Source organism: Pan troglodytes, chromosome 3, assembly GCF_028858775.2.
Source record: "Pan troglodytes isolate AG18354 chromosome 3, NHGRI_mPanTro3-v2.0_pri, whole genome shotgun sequence".
Classification (NCBI taxonomy): Eukaryota; Metazoa; Chordata; class Mammalia; order Primates; family Hominidae; genus Pan; species Pan troglodytes.
The window spans coordinates 187,077,321-187,099,297 of NC_072401.2; the positions used below are offsets into that span (position 1 = coordinate 187,077,321).

At 35.4% G+C, this 21,977-nt stretch overlaps 2 protein-coding genes across 53 annotated transcripts in view; one reads left to right on the forward strand and one right to left on the reverse strand.

Moving 5' to 3' along the window:
* The window catches only part of CFAP96 (cilia and flagella associated protein 96), a 23,563-nt gene extending 12,103 nt beyond the window's left edge, over positions 1–11,460 (forward strand). For 2 of the 3 annotated variants that reach the window (XM_009448651.4, XM_009448650.5), the window contains 3 exons: positions 2,494–2,673; positions 6,581–6,747; positions 11,219–11,460. In XM_009448651.4, coding sequence (XP_009446926.1) covers positions 2,494–2,673; positions 6,581–6,747; positions 11,219–11,267 — 396 coding nt within the window. In that variant the 3' untranslated portion in view covers positions 11,268–11,460. The remainder of the gene's footprint in view (positions 1–2,493; positions 2,674–6,580; positions 6,748–11,218) is intronic. The other variant, XM_063809289.1, reaches the window with a different exon arrangement.
* CCDC110 (coiled-coil domain containing 110) overlaps positions 6,799–21,977 on the reverse strand; it is a 26,856-nt gene continuing 11,677 nt past the window's right edge. For 25 of the 50 annotated variants that reach the window (XM_016952580.4, XM_016952579.4, XM_063809253.1 and 22 more), the window contains 3 exons: positions 19,768–21,880; positions 18,796–18,975; positions 6,799–7,166 (listed from right to left, as the gene is read on the reverse strand). In XM_016952580.4, the coding sequence (XP_016808069.1) occupies positions 18,830–18,975; positions 19,768–21,880 (2,259 nt within the window). In that variant the 3' untranslated portion in view covers positions 6,799–7,166; positions 18,796–18,829. Of the gene's footprint in view, positions 7,167–18,795; positions 18,976–19,397; positions 19,462–19,767; positions 21,881–21,977 lie in introns of those variants that run through there. The other 25 variants (XM_001163267.7, XM_016952583.4, XM_063809265.1 and 22 more) reach the window with 2 other exon arrangements.

Consider the following 21,977-nt stretch of genomic DNA (forward strand, 5'->3'; position numbering starts at 1 on the left):
TGACTCATTTAAGCAGTTTGATTATGATGTGACTTTGTGTTGTTTTCTTTCATCCTTCTTGTGCTTGAGGTTTATTGAGCTTCTTGGATCTATGGGTTTATAGTTTTTCAAATCAAATTTGGAATATTTCCAGTTATTTCTTCAGATATTTTTATCTGTCTTTCTCTTCCCCTTCAGAAATTCCAGTTACATGTGCATTAGGTCTCTTGAAATTGTCCCACAATTTACCAACACCCTATTAACTTAAAAAAAAAGTCCTTTTTTCCTTCTATGTATTTCATTTTGGTTAGTTTTTATTGCTGCGTCTTCAAACTCACCAATCTATTTTTCTGTAATGTCCAATCTGCTGTTAATGTCAACCAGTATATTTTTAATCTCATACATTGTGGTTTTGCTTTCTAGAAGTTTGAGTATTTTTAATATCCTACCTGTCTCTACTTAATTTTTTGAGCATTCAGGATATAGTTACTGTCTTAATGCCCTTTTCTGTTAATGCTAACATCTATATTAGTTCTTGGTTGATTTTAAATAATTGATTTTTCTTCTCAGTATGGGGGTCATATTTTGCTACTTTGAGTTACTGGCAATTTTTTATTGGATGTCAAATACTGGCAATTTTACTTCGTTGAGTGCTGTATATTTTTGTATTCTTATAAATATTCTCAGGCTTTTTCTGGAATGCTGTCACATTACTTAGAAATGGTTTTTATCTTTTCAGGTCTTGCATTTAAGATTTGTTAGGTGTGATAGGAGCTATGCTCAATCTAGGGCTGTTTATTCCCCACTACTGGGGCAAGACCTGTCTAGGTACTCGGTCCGATGCCCTGTGAATTAGGACATTTTCTTGCACAGCTGATGGCAACCACCACAATTCCCAGCTCTGTGTGAGAGCCAGACACTGTTACCTCACATTCTTTCAGGTGGTTCTTTTCTTGGCTTTGAATAATTTTCTCATACGTCTGCTGACCAGTACTCAACTGAACATTCTAGGGCAGGGGTTGGTAAGACAAATAGAGTATTCTTCTGGTAAAAGGTGACCATGCTCTAGCAAAAAGTGATCCTAAAACATTACATTATAATCACATGCATGAGAATCACTGTTAAAACTGAAAATTAATAGGCCATACAGCAGACCAATGCAATCAGAAATCTTTGAGGGAAGGGCTTGGTGATTTGTAATTTAAATAAATTATCAAGTGATTCCCATGACAACTAAATTTTGTGGGAACACTGTCCAAAAAGATCAATAGAATAAATTTTCAGTACCATTGTTGTGATATGGAAGGGTGGAGAGCAGATCACCAAGAATGAATGAATGTCCTACAAGTTGGAGAAAAGGAAGAAGACAAGCAAGGGCAAGAGAAAAATCCTGAAAGAAGAAAGGATTCTGAAAGTGCTACAGCAGGTTCCTAGTAGCGAAAGTTAGTCTTCTCTCAAGTAACTATTTTAGATTTCATTTATCAAGTGTTTTCAGTTCAGTTTGTTGAATGATGAAATATCAGATTTTATATTTGCAAAAGTGAAAAAAGTATCAATGTTCACTGTATAGTTTTTTGAATCTATATTTCATAATTTGATTTTTTGCTACTTTATTAATAGCCAGTGATTTTTATACTTAATATTGTCTAATAGAAAAGATTACAACATAAGAGGAAAACATGACTGCTGCTTTGCTTTGAATACTAGATAGCAAAAAAATTATAGACATGTAATATATAATATATACATATCATATATACATATATGTATCTATATCTCATATATATGTATATGTAAGATATATACATATACTCTCATATACATATATACATAATCTCATATATACATATAAAATATTTTTTAAATTATAAAAATGTTATATATACATATCTCACATATACACATATATATCTCATATATATGATATGTATACATATATGTATATGTGTATATGTGAAATATATACACATATGAGATATAGATACATAATCTCATATATACATATAATTTTTTAAATTATAAAAATGTTATATATGTATCTCATATATACATATAAAATCATATATATACATAATCTCATGTAATCTTTACAACAGCATTAAGTGGGGAATAATAATGTCCTCATTTACAGTTGAAGAAGATGTGACACTGAAATGTAACTTTCCCAGAGTCTCTGAGAAATGCTAAAAGCAGGAAGGGCTTGAACTAGCGACAAGTCTTGTTATACTGCATCATACTGCACAGATAGTTAACATAGATTCGTTCAGGTGATAAGGTCTCAGTATCGCAAATAAATTTGTATCCAAAATGAATAAGCATAGTTCTGTTTGTCTGTAAGTAGGCATATCTTTTGTATCATAAAAATAGAACATAGCAAATTAATGTTTTACAAAAGTACACCCAGCAGGATGGATTTAAGAATCATGTTTATATTAAAATGTAAAAGATTTAACTCTGGGTTATTTTCAATTTGTGAAATTTGTGCTGTGTAATTTCAAACTCTTTAATTCACAGAAAGCGAATGAAGAGCACCATCGTTTACTTAAAGGAGCACCGTTTAAGTTAAATCTTCACCCGAGGGACTATTTTGACGCGAATCCTTATTTTTCTGAGGAATCTTTACCACCAATTATAAAAGAAAAGAAGAAAAAATCAATTTCAAACACTTTTAAACCGTCTTCTCCTGGTAAAAAGGTAAGTTTACAATTTTAGGATGAAAAAATTAAGTATTATAAAGAAATACTGTCTCTTGCTATCAAATGATTTTTTTTCCCATGTAAATAATAAACTTTTGTTCGTATGGATACCAAGAATCATTGGACCTATTTTTCCAAAATTACATGAAATCACCAAGTATGAATAGTGTAGGGGATAATGAAGCCCTTGTCATGAAGTAATTATTAGTCTCTTCAAATGTATTTGAATTTATAATTTTTTTTTTTTTTGAGATGGAGTCTCACTCTGTTGCCCGGGCTGGCAGTGCAGTGGCATGATCTAGGCTCACTGCAAGCTCCGCCTCTTGAGTTCAAGCAATACTCCTGCATCAGCCTCCAGAGTAGCTGAGATTACAGGCATGTGCTACCACAGCTGGTGAATTCATAATGAATTTTTGAAGTGCTTCTCTAGACCCTAGGTCTAGTTTTTCTTAAAACCATAAAAAGCCAAACCATCTTTTAGTTTTTGAAATGGTAATTAAAATTAACTATCTTCCTACTGCAGAAGTTAACAAGTGAGAATAAAAATTAAAATGCTCCAGCAGTTTATAAACCTTAGTCAATACTTTTTTTTTTCTGTAAATTGGCTCTTCATTTTTCTTGCAGACTTTGTATTTCAAAGTTTATGTTTTTAATATTGTAAGATATCTTATAAGATCTCTTCATATATTAAGGGTACTAGTCTTGGTTTGTTATTTGTGTTGAAAATAATTTTTTTAATCTGTTGGATCTTTGGTTATGATGTTTTGTGCTGTTCAGGAATTTAATGATTTGATGTAGTCAGATTTATCAGTCCATTGTTGGTAAGGTTTATGTCATTTTTGGAGTGGCTCTCTTTACCACCAATATTAGAATAATGTGGCTTCTTAATTTCTTCTATTAAAAGAAATTAAATTAAAATTTCTACTAAAAATTTAATTTCTTTTAATTAATTTTTAATTAAAAGAAATTAATAATTTTAATATTAAAAATATCCTTTTGCATTTAAGTATTTATCTAAAACACATTTTGATGTAAAGAGTGAGGTAAGAATCCAGCTTTTATTTAGTTTGGGGGCATGAGAACACTTTGGGCAGGGGGTGAAATGTTCTGTATCTTAATTGTGGTAGTCATTTCAAGGGTGTAGACATCTGTCAAAACTCATAGCATTGTACACTTTAAATGGGTATAGTTTATTGTAGGTGAATTACACTTTAATAAAACTGATTTTTAAAAAATCAAACTGTTCCCAATATGACTGATGGAATAATTCATTTTTAACACCATTACTTTGAAATGCCATGTTTATCAAACCAAAATTCTTATTTTTGAAGTTATGTTTCTGAGTTTTCATTCCATTTGACTCATCTATTTGTTTATTTCTGCCCAAAAAACCCTTTTAAGTTCTATTATATTTAATAGTAAGTGGTCTAGTCTCTTCTTACTCTTTAAAAAAGTTATGCTGGTTATTCTGTCATATTCTCCAGAACTTCAGAATTATTTTCTAAAGTTCCAAAAAGGGAAAGAACTTTGATATTTTGTTATAAAATTTACTCTTTTTTTGGATATATTAACATATTTATAATTTGAATCTTCAGATCTAGGAATAAGCTCCTTGACCTTCTATCTCCGTTGTAGAGTTTTGTATTTTATATTGCATAGGTTATATTATATCTTATATTTATTCCTAGTTATTTTAAGGTTCTGGTCAATAAGTATTTTTCCCCATCATATTTTCCTTCATATTATTTGTCATTATAAAAACATTTGATTTTTACAAAATAACTGGCTACTTCATTAAACTTTGTGTTCTAATGGTTATTTTCTTGATTTTCTTTTGCTTTGCAGCTCTATATTATCTGAAAATAATTTTGCTCCCCCCGCTTCTCATATATATGTATTTTTTTTTGTCATGCTCATGCCCAATTCCTTAAGCCAGCAGTAGTGGCCATCCTTGCTTTAATCTTGACTTTAATAGGATACCTTTAGTTTTTCATTTTTATAGATGCCAAAAATAGGAATAAATCAGGAACGTATGCTGAATTTTATTGAATATACGCTGAATTTTATCAAATGGTGTAATCTATTTAGACTATCCCTTCACTCCCCACTTTTTACTTGTCATAAGCTGAATAACAATATTTCCTGAAATGAATCTCACTTGGCTGTGTTGTATTAATCTTAAAATATAATACTGTGTTTTATTTGCTAATATTTTATTAAGTATTTTTGCAGGAATAATTTGAAGTGTGATTGGTCTGTATTTTTAAGACTATGTATATGCCTTGTTCTATTTTGGTACAAGTGGATGCAGGCATCTTAAAGCAATGGGGGTAATTTCTTTGTGTTTCTATGTTCTATAGCAGTTTAATAGCATTAGAAATATCAGCTTTTTGAAGACTTGAAAGAATTCACAGTGAAGCGTTCTGAGCTTAGCCGTATTACAGGGTGGCTCTGCTAATTTTCTCAATTCTTACATTTCTTTCTCCATCTGTTTTGTGTAGGTTTTCTATCTCTTTTTGGTCAATGTAGATTATTTATATTTTCTTAGAAAATCAGTCATTTCATTCAGGTTTTTGGGGTTTACAGAAATATTATTTTTTATGTGTATATATATATATATATATTTTTTTTTTTTTTTTTTTTTTTGAGATGGAGTCTTGCTCTGTTGCCCAGGCTGGAGTGCAGTGGCACGATCTTGGCTCACTGCAACCTCTGCCTCCCAGGTTCAATTCAAGCGATTCCTTTGCCTCAGCCTCCCTAAGAGCTGGGATTACAGGAGTGTGCCACCACGCCTGGCTAATTTTTGTATTTTTAGTAGAGACAGGGTTTCGCCATGTTGCCCAGGCTGGTCTTGAACTCCTGACCTCAGGTGACCCATCTGCCTCAGCCTCCCAAAGTGCTGGGATTACAGGCATGAGCCACAGTGCCTGGCCTATTTTATATTTTTGATATTAAATATAGGTATAGACTTTCCTCACTTCTTTTTCATTCTTAATTCTATTACAGATTTAGCTATGAACTTACTTTTTAAAGCATCACTTGGGTTTATTTAACTTATGTATTTCTATTTTTAATTCATTCATTTTGCTTTTATACTTGTAAATTAATTTATTTAAACTTTCTTAAGTTTTCTTGTTATTGTAAGCTTTAAAATAATCCATGTGTCTTCAATCTGGAAAACCTGAAAACTTATAACTGTATCTTTCAAATGAATTAAATCTTCATGTATATTTGGCATAGATACTACAAGAAAAGGTGCCTAATTAAATGGGTTATTATGATTCTATAGAATTTTCCTGTGATTATATAGAATATAAAGCTTAAAATTCTGTCAAATCAGTTTAAGAAGTCAAAGCAAATATTTCTGTCTTGTGTACAGGTTGAAAAATATTTTGATTGACTTCTCTTGATAGACTACAAGAAAAGTAAAGTAGATCGCATTTTCCTCTCAACTTTCTATTTCTTTGTGCTATTGCTTATTACTTTTTTTAAAGTATCTTCTCCATCATTGACTGGCATTTAGTAAACTCATGTTGTGCCATACTCCTCGTTCCCCATTCTCTATCAAAATACATCTGACCTAGGATTTCCCTTACTAATAGACTCACTTTCTAACTAAGTGATAGCCTGGTCTGATAAACTCTAAAATATTAATGCTTGGCAATAGTTTAGACTGTTACCTTACTATAAACATTGTCATTTTTATAGACAGCTTTTGGATTATGGTGTTTTGACCCTATAAAGTTGGTGGTAGGGAGACCTTTTGGTGGTATTTGAATTAAACAGTATCATTTTCTTTAAAACCAACTCCACAGACTACAAAAATATGTATGAACTTCTTCACAAGCTAATTTTGTAGAGGCATTTTACAAAATCACATTAAGTTATCTCGTTTTTCTTCGCAGCCTGGTGGAATGAAGGCAGGAACATTTGATCCTTACCCATCACATTCTGCTAACCCTTATGTGGCTAAATTGGCAAATATTTCTGGCAAAGACGATAAGATTTTCCACCCACCAAGTGGACCAAAAAGCAGACCAGTTGAAAGTATAATGACTTTGAATGTCAGAAGGTGGGAATATCTTACACTTAGCTTACAAACCAAGAAAAAATTGTTTCCAACTTTTATACTTCTTCAAAATAGTATCTTTTATTTATGTATACTTTTTAAAATGACAAATGTGGGTGACTTTAGACATCTCAGCTCCTTCCATGTACAGGTACCAGGTACCTGCCCTCCCTTCTAGAAGTTCTCCCCCATCTTCTGAAATTCCCAGCTGAAAAAGCTTAAGTTATCTGCACCAAACCATTCTGTGCATAAGTTTTAAAACAAATCTATAGTGCCTCATTATGAGTCATTTGAGACGAGTTAGATATGCATAGTTCAGTTAGCAGTACAATTAACATTGGCTATTTCTTGAAGGGAGTTTCTTAGCAATCGTGAGGAATCCTAATGATGCTTGAGAGTTCTGTCTTTAACTTTGAAATAACCTATGAAAATAGAAAATATTCTGGTTAATTAAATGCCAACATAACTATAATGCTTTAAGAAAAAGTATTATTATCAAGGTATCTTAAAACTTCAATTTTATCCAGGTTTTGTATACTCTCAAAACTGAAAAAGTTCTTTGGAGTAAAAACAATCAGTTATTCTGTGTCTAAAGGACACTAAATTTATATTCTTTTATAAAAACAGTAGTACATCTTTATCACTTGGGGACAGCAATTATAATACTAACATTAGTATAATTTCACAAAAATAAAACTGCCCTTTATTACAAAGGTGTATTTCTTTTTTTTTTTGAGACGGAGTTTCGCTCTTATTGCCCAGGCTGGGGTACAATGGCGTGATCTCGGCCCACCATAACCTCCACCTCCCAGGTTCAAGCGATTCTCCTGCCTCAGCCTCCCAAGTAGCTGGGATTACAGGCATGCAACACCACACCCGGCTAATTTTGTATTTTTAGTAGAGACGGGGTTTCTCCATGTTGGTAAGGCTGGTCTCAAACTCCCGACCTCAGGTGATCCGCCCACCTCAGCCTCCCAAAGTGCTGGGATTACAGGCGTGAGCCACTGCGCCCAGCACAAAGGTGTATTTCTGATTGACTACTTGTTAAGTTCTTTAGAACAATGTATTTATCAGCAGAACTAATCAGCTAAAGACAAATTACTTAACATTTTTATAAATTAAAAATACCAGTGCTATGTGTTAACTTTTACCTAATCAAAATATGATTTTGAATACATGAATTCTTTTGGGAAAGAAGACTTCATAGTAAGTTGATACTGTCTTAAAACTTTGATAATTTGGGGTGCTCTAACTTAGATGATGTTCATACTTGTACTACTCTTCTTGCTCATGAGACTACTGAGAAGATTCTGTGGTCCCTGGATACCTAACAATGGCCTTTTTTCACTTTATTCTCTCACTCAACATCCAGTTAGAGCTTCAATATGTATCCAATTTTCTGACTGAATTATTTTAATCTAGTCAGTTGCTTAAGTTGAAAAAAAATTTCTGGGCATCTTAAGCTTTATATCATTCAGGGACTACCTAGTACTAAATTTTATGTTGAGAGTTTGCAAGATTAGCAAAAAATGATTTTACATAAGGAAAATTTTAAATGTTATATAGTTTGTTACTTCAGACATAGTATCTACAGCCCACAACATTTTTTGTGATGTACATGATTTTACTGTATTTTATGTACTTTAAGATGTGTTTTCTATAAAAAAAATTGAAGTTATCTTCTGGTTTCATGGGGACTAATTAGCTTGAGATGCCATCTAGTTTCAAACATTTGCTTAAAAACCTGAAGTTCCTTTGTAAGGTGGCTATAACCTGCTTTCCTGTTGTCTTTCTTGTTATTTTCATGCATCTTTTTTTTGAGCCTCATGAAATACATGTACTTTCTTTTAACCTACTCTACTACATTGCTGGTAAGGTTGTTCATTCTGCCTTCTATCTTCTATCATCTCTTCTCTAAAGTCTGCTAATATCCTCACATGCAGCTTCTACTGAACTTCTATCTCAAACCTGTCTTTTATGTGTTATAGTCATTCCATATATGTTATACCTTGTATGATAGTTATTTTGTTACATACAGCTATGTTTGATTTTATATTTTTTCTTTTTTTTTTTTTTGAGACGGAGTCTAGCTCTGTCCCCCAGGCTGGAATGCAGTGGCGCGATCTCGGCTCACTGCAAGCTCCGCCTCCCGGGTTCACCCATTCTCCTGCCTCAGCCTCCCGAGTAGCTGGGACTACAGGCGCCCGCCACCGCGCCCGGCTAATTTTTGTATTTTTAGTAGAGACGGGGTTTCACCGTGTTAGCCAGGATGGCCTTGATCTCCTGACCTCGTGATCCGCCCACCTTGGCCTCCCAAAGTGCTGGGATTACAGGCTTGATCCACCACGCCCGGCCGATTTTATATTTTTTCAAAACATTTATCTCAATATGTCCCAAATGGCAAGTGCATAAAGCGTTTGTCAAGTGAAGTTTTTTCTTGAGCACTTGTATGTGTCACTAGCATTAACTACAGAATGCTGTGTGTATTTCAGTGGCCTCCAATACTATGACATCTGTATTAAGCCATGTATGCATCTCATTAGGAGTATTAGAACCAGTGTCTTTCCTATGAATTCAATTTCAGTAATATAGTATCACTGCAATTAACTGGAAGCATAGTACATTCACATTTTATGTAAAATAAAATAACCACCCCCCCAACTCCAATACTACTTTGACAGAAGCTCTAAATTGCTATGATACCATCGAATAGAAGTTAAACTATGCAATTAATACAAAATCACTAATGTATGAGATGCTATTATAAGTGAGGTAATGTAGGTGAAATGAATAGTCCTTCTTAGCTGCAATAATTAGCCAATTTAAGTTTTCCAAGCCTACTATGTCTTGCTGATACTATATATAGGTTTGAAAGAACAGGTTTTGGAAATACGTTTTGTCTTTTTTTCCTTTTTTGAGATGGAGTTTCACTCTTGTCACCCAGGCTGGAGTGCAAAGGTGTGATCTCGGCTCACTGCAACCTCTGCCTCCCAGATTCAAGCAACTCTCCTGTCTCAGCCTCCCAAGTAGCTGGTATTACAGGCGCCTACCACCACGCCCAGCTAATTTTGGTATTTTTAGTAGAGATGGGGTTTTGCTGTGTTGGTCAGGCTGGTCTCGAACTCCTGACCTCAGGTGATCCGCCTGCCTCAGCCTCCCAAAGTGCTGGGATTAAGTGCTGGGATTACAGGCATGAGCCACTGCGCCCGGCCAGAAATACATTTTGAATGGTAGCTTAACTCATATGGGTTTTATTATAAGCTAATATAGATGACGATGGTGACCGTTTTTTGCATATTTTATCTACTCTTTGTAGCACTTTGGTGACAATTTTGTGGAATAAGTAAGGAAAATTGATTCTGACCTAGCAAAATTCACATTTTCTGAATTAACAAAAACTGATCTATGTCACTGAACCACGATTCCCCTAGATATTAGGGTAAATGTATGTAATTTAAACTTGTCTACAGGAATACTATTCTCTGTGGGCTAGTTGGTAAAGTTGGTAAAGATATGGAGCTTTTTTCTATCCTTTTAACCTTTAACCTCTGGCAAGCCACCTATCACTACTCTGCCCAACTTCATCTGATAAACAGACGGTAAAATTAGAATTTTCCTCACCACACCCACCCTCTGATAGATGGAACTTTGTGTGTGGGAAGGGGGCAGTATTTCAGGTTTTCTGTGTGTCCTCTTCTATCCAGAGAATAAACCTGAGAAAGTTCTGTGATGCTGTTAGCATATATGTTTGGAACAGGGAGAAAGAGAAGGATAAGTGATTGTTCTTTTGAAAAATCTGAATTTTATCTTCCATTTAGTAATTTTGAATTTCTTGAAATCTCTTTCTTTTTATAATACATTATCAAAACATTATCCTGAATCAAGTTCTAGCTTCTTTTACCCTAATTTTAAAACCAGTAAACCTTTGGACACCAGAATTTAAAATTGATTCTGTAATTGTTTTCCTTCTTAAATTGTATCTTCTAAGTATATATGGCTTTAATAAAATGAAGTGTTTTAAGTTGATGAGAAAATTTTGATTTTGGATTGTTAATATGTTACAAAGTATATTTGTTTTAAATTTTTTAATGAAAAAAGTTTTTATAAGAACGTACAGGTAGGCTGGGCGTGTTGGCTCGTGTGTAATCTCAGCACTTTGGAAAGCCAAGGTAGGCAGATCGCTTGAGCCCAGGATTTTAAGACCATCCTGGGCAACATGACAAAACTCTGTCTCTACAAAAAATATAAAAATTAGCCAGGCATGATGGCACATGCCTGTAGTTTCAGCTACTTGGGCGGCTGAGGCAGGAGGATTGCTTAAAAGCCCAGGAGGTTGAGGTTGCAGTGAACTGTGATTGCACCACTGCACTCCAGCCTGGGCAACAGAGCGAGACCCGGTCTTAAAAAAAAAAAGAATGTACAGGTATTTGACTTGCACCTGTAAAATTAATGTGTGTTTATTTTCCAATTTTAGGGCACTAAATTCAAAGAACTACAAGACTTCTTCAGTACCATCCTATTAGCAACTGGAAGACAAGTAGCTTTCTAGATCTTAACTATGAGTAATTCATTATCAAGAGCTAATTATTTGAAAAAATATAAGATGTTATGGAGCAGATAGCTCAAGCAGTTAAAAGAAATTTAAGCCTGCAACTCTAATTCTCTTCCTTATTTTAATACTACTACTTAATTAATAAATAGTATTTGCTAATAACATGTGGTTGTTAATTTATGTTTTTAGATCTATGCTTCTGAGCAGAATATGTTTACATATTTTATAAAATCCCGGAGTGCAATCTGTCATTTGCTTTTACTGCTAATGTTAAAAAATTGCAGCATTGGAGGGGAGGAGTGGAAGAGACTGCTGGAAGGGTAGAAAGTATACAATAAATTCTTGCTGTTTCTTCTCAGAAGTATTGAAAATTGGATTGATAGCTATCCAAGTGTCATAGCCTACTAAAGCATTAACATCAAAGATAAATGTTAGGTCCATTTATATTATTACATAGATACAATATATACGCATGATATAGTGAGGCAAATGCTTCAGCTTATATGATAACATGCCCTGTATTTGTGACTTATGTAAAGCATCAGGTTATTTAGCCAATGGCAGCCCCAAGATGAGTTGAGGGGTTGAGGGGAATGTACTTGTTAGTTGAGTATCTTATAAAAATTCTGAAGTTGGAAGATGGATGAAGTCAGTCTTTCGTGTCCTCCCATGTTCCTCTCTAGCTGTCAAGCTGCCTCTCCTGGGGCATCCCACCTAGGCCTTACCCGCTAGTCCCCAAGTTATCTCTTCTCCTTCACCTGCCCTATCTCTTTTAAAAATATCTGCTCTAAGCCAGGCACGGTGGCTCACGCCTGAAATCCCAGCACTTTGGGAGGCTGAGTCGGGTGGATCACAAGGTCAGGAGTTCGAGACCAGCCTGCCCAACATAGTGAAACCCTGTCTCTACTAACAATACAAAAATTATCTGGGCATGGTGGCGTGTGCCTGTCATCCCAGCTCGGGAGGCTGAGGAAAGAGAATCGCTTGAACCTGGAAGGCAGAGGTTGCAGTGAGCTGAGATCATGCCACTGCACTCCAGCCTGTGCGACAGAGTGAGACTCTGTCTCAAAAAAAAAAAAAAAAAAAAATCTGCTCTTAAAAGACATGATTTAAATATCTTACTGTAATTCATAGTGAGGTATTGATAGCCCTCATTCACCAGGGGCAGGGGCTGGTGGGGTTTGTATTTCAAAAGGGAAATGTAAAATATCTAAATATCAAATAATACATTGGAAGTTATTTTTGATAATGGTGTGATATGGTTTTGCTGTGTCCCCACCCACCCAAATCTCATCTTGAGTTGTAGCTCCCATAATTCCCACATATTGTGGGAGGGACCTGGTGGGAGTTAATTCAATCATGGAGGCAGCTTCCCCCATACTGTTCTCGTGGTAGTGAATAAGTCTCCCGAGATCTGATGATTTTATAAGGGGTTTCCCTCTCGCTTGATTCTGATTCTCTCTTTTCTGCCACCATGCAAGATGTGCCTTTCACTTTCCACCATGATTGTGCGGCCTCTGCAGCCACGTGGAACTGTGAGTCCATTCAACCTCTTTTTCTTTATAAATTACCCAGTCTCGGGTATGTCTTTATCAGCAGTGTGAAAATGGACAAATACGTGGTGCTTTGTTAGAACTTGTCCTTCTGCCGGTCCAGGCTGCCTAGAGCTGGAAATGAGTTTGTAGAAGGCTACAAGACTCTTCTTTTGGGCCTCCCCACTTTTTTTAAGTGGAGGGAACTATGTCAAGCCAGACATATAGCTGGCTTTTGAAGGAGGAGTGCAGATGGTACAGATAATTTTTACAATTAAGGTTTTAAAGGAATTTTTCATGCCTGCCTCATAACTAACTCTGTGCAATTAATATCGTAAACACATTACCAAGGGTATAATGTGAATCAAAGAGTAATATTGAATACATTTGTCTTCAGAATAGGAATGGCCTTACCAAGTACACATAGGTGAATAAAATCTATGGTTATATATCAATAATGTTACCAAAAAAGCCTTATAAATATATTTATTCTTAGGCTGGGCGCGGTGGCTCATGCCTGTAATCCCAATTCTTTTGAGATAAGAGTTTTATATTTTCAGATTTTATCAAAATTTATTTTAGATTTCAAAATCATAATTGTTCATTTTAATCTGTCTTTATAGTTAATTTTTATTAATGTGCCTTTTTAAGACAACACACTTCATATCATATTCATAGATGGGAACACTAACCTAATGCCTTCCTGAAGGGTTTAAGCAGTAGTGTGACAATTGACAGACCTTATCTGGATTTTATATAAATGTATTGTGTCGGTTTACAGAAAACCAAATATGGAAACCAGTAATGGGAATAGTGAAATATGTAAAACAATTAAGATTTTTCTAAGAGTCAGTAGAGGAAATCATACACACACATTCGATCTGACAGGTGCAAACTAGTTATGATGCCCATGGATTGTTTTCTTACAATTGTTGTCTCTTCTTTTAACTTTGAAAATGTAACAGTATGAAACAGTTTTATTCCTCAGACTCAGCCATGGCACTGGCATCCTCTATTGACAACTTACACATCTAGTCATCTGCTCTCCCATTATGATGCCTGTATGACTTGGGTAGTTTTCTGCATCCATCGTCAATGAGTAATGGAAGAAATAAGCTTGCTCAGCCAGACATCAGTCTCTGCTACAAACTGTCTACTTACATCTGTTCAAGGCTCAAATCTGAAACAATGATTGTGGATGTTGACATAACATGGAAGAAAGGCTTAACTTTAAGGGAAACTTAGATCAATAAGAAGCTCTAATACGAACTGGAGAGAAAGTTAAGCAGTAGCACCTCAAGAAAGTTAAGCAGTAGTACAATCATAGTTTTTGAAATCTTATCCTGCTTCTTCAGAGACTGCCTGCTCCTTTTGTATATAAATGTGGAACATGCATTAAGAATAATAAGCCAAGTTCAAGGCCGGGCTCGGTGGCTCACGCCTGTAATCCCAACACTTTGGGAGGCCAAGGTGGGTGAATTACTTGAGGTCAGGAGTTCGAGACCAGCTTGATCAACATGGTGAAATACTGTCTCTACCAAAAATACAAAAATTAACCAGGCATGGTGGTGGGCAACTGTAATTGCAGCTACTGGGGAAGCTGAGGCAGGAGAATTGCTTGAGCCTGGGAGGCGGAGGTTGCAGTGAGCCAAGACTGCACCACTGCACTCCAGCCTGGACGGCAGAGTGAGACTCAAAAAAAAAAAAAAAAAAAAGCCAGGTTCAACCTATTACTATTATAGCTGTCTATACTAGAGCAAAATTAATTTAAGACTCTTTCATTATCTGTCATTTGTATTATCTACCTGGAAGAATTATTATGAACACCAAATTTAAAATATTTTATAAGCTGTAAAATAAATAAAAAATATATATCGGTCTATTAAGGCTGGGTACAGTGGCCCATGCCTGTAGTCCCAGCATTTTGGGAAGCCAAAGCAGGAGGATCACCAGGACCCAGGAGTTTGAGGCCAGACTAGGCCACATGGTGAGACCCTGTCTCTTAAAACAAACTAAAACAAAACAAAACAAAACAAAAACAACCACTAGATCATTATCCATCAAATAATTTGTTGTAAATAAGTTGTAAGGTAATTTGTTAATTTGAATTTTCGTCAGTTATAACTTAATTTTCCAAAAGTGAGTGAGTAGCATTATAGTAGCATTACATAACACTTATATAATGCCATGTGCCAGATACCATTCCATGTGCATTCCATATTAATATGTTTTCAATTATGAATCACTTAATCTACATCTAACAATGAAATGGAGTTAGAGAAAGATTAACTAATTTGTCCAAGTTAGCACAACTACCAGTGGCAAAGCCACACAGTCTTGCTTTTTTTTTTTTTCCCGAGACAGGGTGTTGCTCTGTCGCCCAGGCTGGAGTGCAGTGGTGCGATCATGGCTCACTGCAGCCTCAACCTCCCAGGCTCAAGCAATCCTGCCACAGCCACAGCCTCCTAAGTAGCTGGGACCAGAGGCATATGCCACCACACCTGGCTAATTTTTCAAATTTTCTGTGGAGACAAGGTCTCCCTATGCTGCCCACACTCATCTCCAACCCCTAGGCTCAAATGATCCTCCCACCTCAGCCTTCTCATTGCTATTTTGTTTTTTTTTGAGACGGAGTTTTGCTCTTGTTGCACAGGCTGGAGTGCAATGATGTGATCTCGGCTCACTGCAACCTCTGCCTCCTGGGTTCACGCGATTATCCTGCCTCAGTCTCCTGAGTAGCTGGGATTACAGGCGCCTGCCAACCAAGCCCAGCTAATTAATTTTGTATTTTTAGTAGAGATGGGGTTTCACCATGTTGGTCAGGCTGGTCTTGAACTCCTGACATCAGGTAATCCACCCGCCTCGGCCTCCCAAAGTGCTGGGATTACAGGCATGAGCCACCACGGCCAGCCTCTGGCTGCGTTTAACAGTTACATTAGTCACTCTACAGCCTTTACCAAAATTAGAGAGCAGGGTAAGGTGGAGGTTAGTTACTTGTAGGAAATCAACTGTAGAACGCATGTTACTTTACAAGAAAAAAGACTTGAGAAGACCTGTTTCCAGTTTATTCCTCCTCACACCTTATCAAGGGGGCAGGCTATAAGCCTATGGGAGATAGCTAGAAAAACATATATTATCCTCCCTCCCCCAATATTATATATATTTCCAAAAATCTTCATAAAGCAATTTGAAATCATTACACTACTGTTAGAAAGTGACCTAAAATGGTTGGGCGCAGTGGCTCACGCCTGTAATCCCAGCACTTTGGGAGGCTGAGGCGGGAGGATCACTTAAGGTCAGGAGTTCAAGGTCAGCCTGGCCAACATAGTGAAACCTCATCTCTACTAAAAATACAGAAATAAGCTGGGCATGGTGGCACATGCCTGTAGTCCCAGCTACTCAGGAGGCTGAAGCAGGAGAATCACTTGAACCTGGGAGGCGGAGGTTGCAGTGAGCTGAGATCAGGCCACTGCACTCCAGCCTGGGCCACAGAGCAAGACTCCATCTCAAAAAAATAAAAAAGAAGGAAAGTGACCTAAAACGTCATCTTGTCTAAGCTTTGCTGTTGTTGTTAACAGATGGGGTCTCATTCTGTCACCCAGGCTGGAGTGCAGTGGCACAATTATAGCTCACTGCAGCCTCAAACTCCTGGGGTCAAGCGATCCTCCTACCTCAGCCTCCCGAGTAGCTGGGACTACAGGTATGTACCACCCCACCCAGCTAATTTTGTCTAAACTTCTTGATACTTAAAACTCTTTATAATGTTCGTACAAGGTGAATGCCCAGCCTCTGCCTAATATTCTAGTGTAATGGCAGCCTGTTCATTCATCATTCACTTAACAGATGTTGAGTGTCTGCTATATTCCAGGCATGGTTCTGGACACTGGGATTCAGCAGTAAACAAAATAGACAAAGGTAGGTTAAAAGTAAAAGGATGCGCCTAACTTTTTAGTTATATTGTTTGTTTTATATTGTCAATGTTTTTTTAACACTAACACTCTATTTTGTAACCATAATTCAAACAGTTCTTTAATCTTAATTTTGTATTTAAATGGATATAGTGCTCACCATTAGTTATTTTCTTAATACTTTAGTTCTTTGATTTATATTTGATTTTCAGGATTTAGTAATCCATTTTCATGGTATATATTTATTATTTAACTATTCAGAGTTTCTCCTACTGATTCATCATTACAAAATAAATATAAAAGGATGCAAAAAGATATACTATGCAAATACCAATCTAAAGACAACTAGAGGGGCTATATCAGTATCAGAGACTTTAGAACAAGGAATACCCCTAGGGATAATGAGGGTTATTTCATAATAATAAAGGTATCAGTTTACCAACTGGACATAATAGTGCTAAATGTGTATGCATACATAAAAGAGCTTTGGCCAGGCGCGGTGGCTTATGCCTGTAATCCCAGCACTTTGGGAGGCCGAGGCAGGTGGATCACCTGAGGTCAGGAGTTTGACACGAGTCTGGCCAACATGGTGAAACCCTGTCTTTACTAAAAATACAAAAATTAGCCGGGCATGGTGGTGGGCACCTGTAATCTCAGCTACTCGGGAGGCTGAGGCAGGAGAATTGCTGGAACCCAGGAGGTGGAGGTTGCAGTGAGCTGAGATTGTTCCATTGCACTCCAGCCCGGGCTGACAACAGTGAGACTCCATCTCAAAAAAAAATAATAATAATAAAAATTAAAATAAAAGAGCTTTAAAACACACTAAACAAATTTATAGAATGAACAAATCAACTTCTCTGTTCCTCTATCAGTAACTGTTAGAACAAGCAGACACAAGATCAGTACAGATATAGATTTGCTCAAACCTGTCAACCACGTTTACTCAGTTGACATTTACAGAACACTCCAGTTCACCTGAAACATCAACCAAGACAGACCATATTCTGGGCAATAAAACAAGTCTCCATAAATTAAAAAAGATTATAGAGTATGTTCTCTGATCAAAACAGAATTAAATTAGAAATCAATAAAAGAAAAATAACTGAAAATCTCCAAACATTTAGAAATCAAGCAACTCACTTCCAATCCATTGGGTCAAAGAATAAATCACAAGTGAAAAAGAAAGTATTTTGAACTGAATGAAAATGAAAACATACCAGACTCTGTGATGCAATTAATGCAGGTATGAAACTAGTGAAGGAGCAAAGTAGCCCCAGATGACCCAAAGGAATGAAATTACTAAATAGGAACAGAAATCAATGGAGTAAAAAACAAAGCAGCAAGAAAAATCAATGAAATAATAAGCTGATTTTTTGAAAAGAAAAATAAAATTGGTAAAACTCTAGCAAGAATAATAAAGAAAAAAGAACTCCCAAATTACCAATGTCAGAAATTAAAGAGGGGACATCGCTACAAGTCCTTTGAACGTGAAAATGCTAATAAGGAATATTATGAACAACTTTGTGACAATACATTTGAGAACTTACATGAAATGTACAAATTCCTCAGAACATACAAAGTTATCAACTCTAACTCAAGAAATAGAAAATCTGAGTAGTTCTATATTAATAGAAATCATTTAGCAATGTAAAACCTTCCCATTTAGAAAAATCCAGGCCCTCTGGTGAATATTTACATATTATATATTTTACAAATATGTATGAGTATTACATATTTAAATATTTAAGGAAGGAATAATATTAATAATACCAATCCTACACAAATTCAGAAAATAGAGGAGGGGAAACACTTCCCAACGGGATTTTCCTGATGCCAAAGCCAGACAAAGACATTACAAGAAAATAATACAGACCAACATCCTTCTGAATACAGAAGCAGAAATCCTTAACAAAATATTACCAAATTGAATCCAGGAATGTATATTAAAAGAATAATACAACATCACCTAGTGGAGTTTATCCCAGGAATTCAAGGTTAGTGTTTCAAAATTAACATAATTTACCATATTAACAGATTAAAGGAGAAAAACCAGGATCACCTCCAATAAATGTAGAAAAAGCTTTGGACAGAATTCAACAAGGAATATTTGAATAGCAGTCTTGGAAGACAGAGTGTCTCTGGAGCACAGAACAGGTGTGCTTGCAACCTTGGAAGCTAGAGATTGTGTTTCCTCTGGAGCCAGGGCAGGCATGTGTATTGTCCAGTGTAGTGTTTCCACCTACAGGAAAGGGCAGGCATCTTACTATCCATTATAATACTCGGGTTTCTAAGCTCACTCTCTCCTGTAATGCAACCCACTGTGTGATCCTCTTTACGCTGCCTGTAGAAACTGGGGCTTGGACAACCAATGCAAACATGCTGATTCCCTGGCTCCTGCTATTGTAACAAACTCTCCTTAATCTCTCGCTCAGGAGTCTTGTGCCTTCCACTAGAACCCACAAAACTGTGGCAGGCTAAAATATGAGCTTACTAGTTGGGTAAAATCTCAGATTCACCACCGTTCTTGACAGTATAAAATATATACCTAATTCCAATTTCTAATTTCAAAAACTAGTCTAATCAATTACCAGGTTAATGTAATCACATAATTTAAAATTATTTTGTAGGGGGAAAAAGTACTTGGACAAAGGTTTTGAAACATTGATTTTAGAAGTTTATTTATATGTCTTGGATGGAAGCAAATGATACCGTTTACTTGGAATTCCTAGGAAAAAAAAAAGAATTCTTTTAAGGTGGGAGTGCTACTTATACTTTAAAATAATAATTAACTCCCTCTTGCTCACTGCCAAAGTTGGTTTGTACACATACAATGCACATAATATAAACAAAATAAATTTTATCTAGAAAAATTTCCTAAATAATTTCACTGTATAATAAATTGGATACAAATTTTACAAAACAAAATTGTATTCATTTTAAAGTTTCCTCCTTATTTCTGTACTCTGTAGTGCCCAATAGGCTAAAAGAATCTTAAACACATCTCTACTAATCTACCAGGACTTGCGTGTACCTTTCAAATCCGAAGCCAAAGGCCTACTCCGAGGACTAGAATTATCTTCGTGAGTATAGTTGTCAAAATGGAATTTCTCTCTTCTTGAAATATAAGTTGTTTTTGAAGGGTCATTATGCTGATTACAAATTTTATCACTTAAACTTAAATATTCTCGTTGAAGATTCCGCATCTCAAATTCCAAGGTATCCCTTTCATTTTCTACGCTTCTTACGTAATTTTCTAAAAGTATTTTGTCTTCAGTAAGTCTACTGATGCTGTTTTCAAATTTTATATTTTCTTGACTATGTTTCTTTAGTTCTTCTTTTAGAATCTGATTATCTGTTTTGGTTTCCATTACCATTTTTGATAACATTTCACATTCCTTGCCAATTTCTGACAAGCTATTCTTATAAATACTTGCTTCTGATTTTGCATTTTTTATTTCTTGCAGAAAATTCTTTTCGGCAGTAGATTGGTAGGTTTGAATATTCTCAATTTCTCTTTCCATAATTTGCCTGGCAGCAGTAGATTCTTGTAATGTTGTTTCAAGGTTGAGTTTTTCATCTTTAACTGTTTCTATTATTTGAAGAAGTGTCTCTTGTTCCGTTTTTGCCAATCTTTCTTTCTCTTTTAGCTGCATTATCTCTAGCTGGCTTTCTTTTAGTTCATTTCCAAGTGAGCTTTTTTCTTTTAGAAGCTGGTGTGTTTTTTTCTCTAACATTTCTTTTTCATCTTGTATCAACAGAATATTGGTTTTCATTGCTTCCATTTCTATACTCATTCGATTATTTTCATTATTGACAATGGCCATATCACTTTGAGTTTTGTGTTCCTTACTTTTTAGTTGATCTAATGCTTCCATCATTTGTTGCTTCTCTAAAGAAAGTTGTATATTTTTTTCCTCTAGAGTTTTATTTTGGCCTTGCAGAACATTATATTTACTAATTATTTTTTTAAATTCTTTAAGACACTCTTTGCTGTCTTCTTCTGTTTTACTTAACTTAGACTGAATAGTACTCTTTTCTTCAACCAGATTCTTAAGTTGCTTTTCATATGTTTCAACTTTCTGTATGAGAGATTGTGTGGTAAAGATAAGAGGTTTCATTTTGGACTTAAGGTTTAGATTTTCACTCTCCAGTTCCGTTACCTTTTTTTGTATCTGCACAGATTCTTTTAGGTAATTCTGTAAGTACTGAATTTTTGCAACACACTGCTCAGTAACGGAATTAACTTTGGAAGTTTTCTCATTTTCAAATATTATTGATCCTTGTTTTACTAGAAATTGTTGTCTTTCTTTGTCTTTCATTTCATGTTTTGTTTGGTCGAGGAAGGACAGTGTGTATCTTGGAACTCTGGAATGGAATTTTAAATCTGTAATATTTTTGCCAGTGATGGGAATTTCTTTATTGTTTTTCTCATTTTTCTTTCCCCTGTGCATTTCACTCTTAGATAACTTTTTACATTTTCTACAAAAATGCACATGGAATTTTGACACTGTTTCCCTGAAGGGGAGTAATTTCTTCACTAATGCCTCTAATTCTGAAATTCTCTTTGATTTTATATCTTCATTTAAGTTACCGTCCATGTTTTCTTCCTTAATAAAGTTCATTTTATCCTGGTGAATAGGGGACATGTCATATTTACCATTCCTGTGAACATTTGGATCAGTTTGTAAAGTCTGAAGTTCATTTGTAAGTGCCACTTCCCCATCATGTGACTTTTGAAGCTCTTCTTTCATTTGTTTGATAGAATGGCAAATGTCATCTAAATTTTCACAAAATCCATGCTTGAGAAAAGGCACAGTAATTTTGGATTTATCCTGAATTACTGTATCAGCTTGAGACATCAGATTTTGAGGTGCAGTAGGTAGAAAACGATAAAAGTTATTATAATTCTTCAAGATGTCAGAATTTTCTGAAGGGTGTATAATTATGTTTGAAGATAAATTGTCTGTTGAAGTTCTCAGAGTTAATGTGTCCTCGGAATGTATCTGGGATGGAACATTTACACTTTGAGGGAGACTGTTCACACTATCACCACTTAATTTTTCTTCCACTGAATGAAGTGTCTTGGAATCCTCAAAATGATGACTTTTCTCCATAGAAAGGTTTTCTTCTTGATTCTCTGTAGGCTGTAACAATAAGAAGTACACTATAAATGTATTGTCATTTGCCACATGATAAAGCAGTACAGATAATATTTTGTGGAGGGTTTATTTATGTACCCTA